Source organism: Myotis brandtii, unplaced genomic scaffold (genome assembly GCF_000412655.1).
Source record: "Myotis brandtii unplaced genomic scaffold, ASM41265v1 scaffold782, whole genome shotgun sequence".
Taxonomy (NCBI): domain Eukaryota; kingdom Metazoa; phylum Chordata; class Mammalia; order Chiroptera; family Vespertilionidae; genus Myotis; species Myotis brandtii.
In genome coordinates, this window is record NW_005371138.1 from 2,197,301 (window position 1) to 2,203,611 (window position 6,311).

Consider the following 6,311-nt stretch of genomic DNA (forward strand, 5'->3'; position numbering starts at 1 on the left):
AGCTGAGCCTTCACCCTATGCCCACTGGTTCCAAAACCTCTGCTTTCTCTAGACCACCATATGGTATCCACTTCCCAGGTACAACCTTTTTTTGTATGCATTTGTCTAATACACATTTATGGAGCACCTATTGTGTATGAGACACCATGTCTTCTTTCTCCAACTATATCTAGAAAGCCTTCCCTTTTCTTAGAGCCCTTCTCAATGATGGGCACAGAAATCCTAAGGAGCCACCGTCTACAAATAACTGTTGGGAGGTCTATTTATCACGTCAATCCCCTCACCTCTGCTGACTTTGTGTCTGACCTTGTGTCTGGTCTCCTTCATTCTCTAGCTGGTGCTCAACTATTTCTGTGCTACAGGCCTATATAGCAGGGAGAAGTGGGGGGTCAGGCCCCTTGTCTGGGGCACAAGAGGCAAATTCTAGGTGTGACCTTGGGCCCCCTGCAGCCTCAGCTCCCGGCATTCCTCTGTGTGGTATGGCCATTCAGGAGAGAGGAAGCATATACCTTCAGCTCATGCAAATTCAACTCCATGTGTGCACCCAGCCAAAGAAGGAAAAAGAGAGCAAGAACAAATTAAATAATGCATATTGTTCCACTCGACCTTGGGCCACTGTGGGGATTAAATGAGTGAATGCATGCAAAGTACTTAGGAGAGTGCCCGGGCCCCAAAACATGTGCTGATTCTCTTCCTTTGCACCTCCAGACCCACTCGCCAGCCTTCGCCACACGCCCTGTGTCCCAGGAAGCTTTGCCTGAGCTCCTGCCCTCAGCTTCCTGCTGTGTTCAGCAGTGGGTGGGGCGGGGTGGGGAGAAGGGGAATGGGTTCTGATTCCGGCTCCCACCACGCTGGATCACCTAAAGGCGGGCTCCCCCACCTGAGGCTGCAGATGCTGTCTGGGCCATGGCTGCCCCTGTTTGGGGGAACCCTCCCTTCCCTCGCCTTCAGGAGCCCTGGCTTCTGGCTGCTGCTCCTCTCAGGCTGTGTTAACAAGCCTTGTTGGTCCATGTGCTCCTGCCCTTCCCTCTATGTGGCCTCTTCGTAAGACTCTCCAGTTTTCCGGTTGGATGAGCCAGCTGCTCCCCACCTGACTGGCTGGCCTGAAACATTAGCTATTATTGATGGCGGTGCCAGCATCATTTCCTCTGTGACCTCTTCTTCCACCGCTAAGACTCCTTGGCTCAAATGTCAGCTCGCCTTGGTCCAGCCTTTCTCCGGGCTCCGCCACAAAGCCCGTCCTGTCATTCTCCGCACACTCTGTTCCCACCCCGGCCCGGGGACCCACCGAGCCGTGCTGTACTTTCTCTCTTACCCGCCTGTGTCCCCACTAATGTGTGTGTGGCCCAGGCACATGCCTCGGGGGAGTGTGGAGAGTGAGACCAACAAGCTCCTCCCCCATCCAGGTCTGCATCTCTCTGCTTCACCTGAAAAATGGGGATTCAAATATCTGTTCCATAGGATTTCATCCTTCTTTGAGGGATTCATAATTTTAAAGTGATTCATGAGTGATTAGTTGTCAAATGCTCAGAACAGTGCCGGGCAAATAGTAAGTACTCAGCATTTGTTAAATAAAACGAGGTAAGAATAGATGGTACACAGTCTATAGTCTCAGCAGTGGGCAGAGAGTGGGCCCTTTGTAAATGCTGGCGGGATGAATGGGCCCAGGCACATTCTTCCCGGGCCTTCACGGCTTGCATCCCAGATAGCGCTGGGGTTGCTTGTCTCTTGTTTTATTATCCTTCATCTTTTCAAAAGACTCATATCTTGCCAACTAGTTGGTAGCATTTGACCCAGCGCTTGGCACAGCTGATCACGCTGCCTTCTCCTGGTTCTCCTGCCTTATTTGCTGTTCCTTCTCCTCTAAAGGTTGGGGTGTCCCGAGCCTTTTCTCCCTAAGTGACCTCATCGGTCTCAGGGCTTGAACTACCATTCACACCCCAAGGACTCACTGAGACTTGTGTCCAGCACAGACCTCTCCCCAGTCTTCACACTCCCACCACTAATGGCCTTCTCACTCACCTCTCCATTGGAAGGTCTAATAGGTGTCTCACACTTAAAACATCCAAAATGGAACCCTTCGTTTCCACCATCCCCCACTCTGTCTCCACCAACCTGCTCCTTTTCCCAAAATGTAGGTCACCCTTGATGTCTCTCTCTCCACACCCACAGCCAACCCATCAACAAAGCCCACAGGAATGGCTGCAACATGTATCCTGGGTCTGACCTCTCCTCACCCTAGTCCCAGCCCCTGCCTCTGGCCTGGGCTACTGTAGGAGCCTCCTAACTGGATTCCCCTCTTGGCCCTCTTAGTCTGCTCTCTACCAGCAGTCAGAGCAGTTTCTTTTTTAAAAAAATATTTATTTTAAATATTCAGTTTGATGAGTTTCAACAAATTTCTACACTGGTGTGACCAACACCCAAATCAGCTCATCATCTCAGAGTTTCCTCTACCGTCAGCCCCGCTCCCATCCCCTTCACATACATGTAATCATACAGAACATACTTTTGTGTTCTCGGTGTTGCACTCAGCAGAATGTGTCTGAGATTCATCTGTGTCATTGTGTGCCTTCCTATGACTGGGTGATAGTCCACGGTGTAGGTATATTGCAGTTTGTGCATCCATTTCTCATTAGGTATGAGTCTTGTGGACATGTGTTTTCACTTCCTGAGTAAATATCTAGGAGTGGAATCGGTGGCTCATATGGTAAATGTATGTTTAACTTTTACAAGAAACTGCCAAGCTACATATTTTACAACATGGTTGTATCATTTTGTATTCACTGCAGCAGCAACATGCGAGAGCTCCAGCTGTTCCGTCCTCACCAACACTTGTTATGGTCAGTCTTCTCCGTTTTAGCCACTCGGGAGGGTGTGAAATGTTATCTCATTGTTTAATGTGCATTTCCTTAATGACTAATGATATAGAGCATTTACTTACATGCCTATAGGCCTTTCATGTATCTTCTTTTGTGAAGTTTATGTTCAAATCTTAGAGCAATTCCTTTTAAATGTAAATCAGTCATGTCACTCCCCTGCTGGCTTCTCATCACATAACAAATCCCAAAGTCTTGACCATGGCCTACCAGCACCCCGCCCCCCACCACCTCTGATCCTTCTCCCACCACTCTCTGAATTCCTCTCAGAAACACCATCGTACTTGCCCTTCTGAAAGAAGGCAAGCATCTCCTTGCCCCGGGACCTTTGCACTTGCTGTTCCCACTCCTGGAATGCTCTTTCGTATATATCCCAAGACTCCTTGCCTTACTTCTTCCAGGTCTCTGCTCAAATATCACCTCTTCAGAGAGGCCTTCCTGACCACCCTATACAGAGAGTACCCCTTCATTACTCTCTATCCCCTCACCCCGGTTTAGTTTTCATAGCATTTATTATTACTTGGTATTATATGATACCTTTATTGGTTTACTTGTTAACTGTCTGTCTTCCCTACTAGAATGTGCTATCTAAGAGGGCAGGGACTTTGTTTTATTATTCAATGGTTAAAATATTATCTGGCATATATTATGAGCTTAGTTGATATTTACTGCATGCATCAATGAATGAATGAGGAGGAGATCCCTAGAAGGCAGGGACTCTTTCTGACCTTTTTATGTATTTCCACCTCACCTCCAGATGCTTGGCCTGGGGCAGGGTACACTACAGATACCCACAGGCAATAAATACTTTTTGAGCAAATGAGTAACCAAGCTCCTGCACCATGCAGGTGAGTGAGCAGGGGGGCAGCCTTCTTTGCTGCCATCCTTCCCTCCCCTTGGTACCCGTGTGATCAGGAAGGCCATGCACATGCTCCCGTTGGCCTTGGCAACCTGCACAAGCCCAGAGGGACAGACTCCTGTGGCTCCGAAGGCATCGGTGGGAAAAGGATGTCCATTTATCAAACGGTTACTATGTGCCCCGAGTAGCCAGCACTTGAGTTCCTATTTCATATCTCCCGTCCTTAAAGGGAAGCACTACAAACCTCACCTCATAACTGAGAAAACTAACACTTGGAGGATGACGTGGCTCATGAGTTGACAGGGTTGCAATTTGAACCTAATTCTGTGCAACCCCAGATAATAGACAACAGCAGTGAACGGTGGTTGAGGCCTCACTAAATGCCAGGGTCGAGTTAAGCTCCTTCCACGTGTGTAGATCTCCTCCGGCACTCACAGTAACCTTACTAGTTAAACACGATTGCTATCCTCATTTAATTAGAGAACGGAGGCACAGAGAGGTTAATAGCTGGTTCAAGGTCACATAGCACTGTCCAGGACAACACACTACCTCTAAGCCTTAGAGTCTAAGGCACTATGGATTTAGAATACAAATCATTCCCAGTGGATCAATTCGCTGTGAAACACTGAGGGAACATTCAGAAAGCAATCGACAGCAAGTAGTTGATTTCACCCTCTATACCCGTGAGCCCCTCTCTGTCCTCAGCTGCTTCTTCCTTTCTCCCTATTCCTTCATGAATGATCTCCAGCCTGGGAGGGGAGGGCCACTGCTGCCTCCCAAGCTGCAGGGCACAAAGTCCAGCCCAGGCCTTGCCCAGCATGGCGCCTGCCCCGCCTTCACTCACAGGGGCATTAATAGGTAATGACTTGTGATGAGGAAGAGCCGGGGGGAGGGGGGGAGACAGAGGCCTGAGGCCCTTTGGAGCCCGTGGGGCCTGGTGAAGAGGAGCAGGGGCTAACCCAGGGGCTGACGCAGACATTGGGGCCCCAGAGTTAATTCTCTGAAAAGAGACCAAGACTAGTTCCCCCACCCCCTCCCCCGGGGAGAAGGCAAAAGAGGGCCCGGCCTTACTTTCAGCCCAGGGGTAGGAAAGTGAAACTCAAGCCTGAGCCTTGGGGTGGGGGACGCGAGGTTGTGATCCTTGAAAGTGGGTTGTCTGAAATTTACACTCACCAGACGCCCTTGCTGCCAAAATGTCTCCCCTCACGTCCCTTTGCAAGAGGGTACACCAGTGAACACTGCCGCACACTCCCCCCAGCTATCGCTCACCCCAGGATGCCCAAGGCCTCGTTGTTAGGAAACTTCTGCCAGTATGAGTTGCCTGCTTTGTGCCCCAGCAAACCTTGATCCCCCGCTCAGCAGCCCAGCTGCAGGTAATTACTCGTGTAGGGTCTGCCTCCCACTCACAGAGCCAACAATTTGAGGGCAGAGACTGGGTCTGGCACAGAATGGGTGCTCAAAACATGTTTATGAAGTGAATGACTGACCCCTGGCTCCTGGCGCTCAGCCCCTGTGGCCCTGCACTGGCTGGCTCCTTGGCTCCCCTGGGCCTCTCTGTGGGGAGAGAGGGGTTAAGTACCCTCATCTTGTCTATCTGAGCTCTACCCTCAGGCCTGAGAAGAGGGTAGGCTTGGTGTAAAGACAGGACCCCTCTGGGCTCTGGGAGGGAGAAAGGGCACACAGTTGTGAGTCCCTCAGGCGGGGCCTGTGGGTAGCTCCAGGCACCCTTGGCTTCACTCTAGGCCTGGTGGGGAGGTCCCCTGGCTCTGCCGGATGGTCCTCTCTGGTCTCGGGGCTCGGGCACAGCTCTGGGAACTGTTCTGGAAATTCCCTGGGTGAAATCCAGCAGCTTTCAGTGATGGTCGGGACTCCCCACCACAAATGAGGCCCCAGTGGGACCTGCAGGGGGAGATGTGGCTTTGGGGAAGGTTCTGGCTGACTCTCTGGACCACCTCCCTCTTCCCACTGCCCACGGGCCAGCACCAGTTCCTCAACCGCTTCTCTTTTTGGGGACCTAAGAAATGCCCTAAGAAATGCAGGGAAGGGGGGGGGGGCTCCCTGAAGGGTTTTGAGGTCAAAATACAGAGAGAGAGAGAGAGAGAGAGAGAGAGAGAGACAGTTCCCTAACTCTCAGACACTGCCCCCACCCTCTCCACATGCTCCCACTGAGCTGGGGCACTAGGAGCTGGGGGATTTGCCCACTTTGTCCCGTCTCAGGCCAGGGCTGGAAGGAATTCCAACTCTAAAGACGTCCCAGCCCGTGGAGGGCAGAAGGAGAAGGGACAAAGATCAGATCCGCAGTTCCTACACGGGAGCCCCAGTGCTGCTCCCTCATTTCACTGGCATCATCAGGGATCCCAGGCTACCCGGAGCCCTCAGGACCCACTGGGAAAGGGAGGGGCCCGGGGCGCTTGGGGCGCCCCTAGCAGCTCTGACCTTGTGCCGGAATTCTCGGGCCACCTTCCGGTCCATGGCTGGGGCAGATCGCGCCTTGTCTCTGCACAATTCGCTCCTCCGGGTGCCAGGCTGCCGCGGACAGTGACCGGCAGGGCCTGGGAGCGGTGGGGGGGGGCCTG

General features: G+C 52.0%; 1 protein-coding gene across 4 annotated transcripts in view; it reads right to left on the reverse strand.

Annotated features, from left to right (window-relative positions):
• Positions 1-6,292, reverse strand: part of USH1C (Usher syndrome 1C) — a 56,121-nt gene extending 49,829 nt beyond the window's left edge. For all 4 annotated transcript variants that reach the window (XM_014530946.1, XM_005883318.2, XM_014530945.1 and 1 more), the window contains exon 1: positions 6,172-6,292. In XM_014530946.1, coding sequence (XP_014386432.1) covers positions 6,172-6,207 — 36 coding nt within the window. In that variant the 5' untranslated portion in view covers positions 6,208-6,292. The remainder of the gene's footprint in view (positions 1-6,171) is intronic.
• Positions 6,293-6,311: the final 19 nt, after the last annotated feature.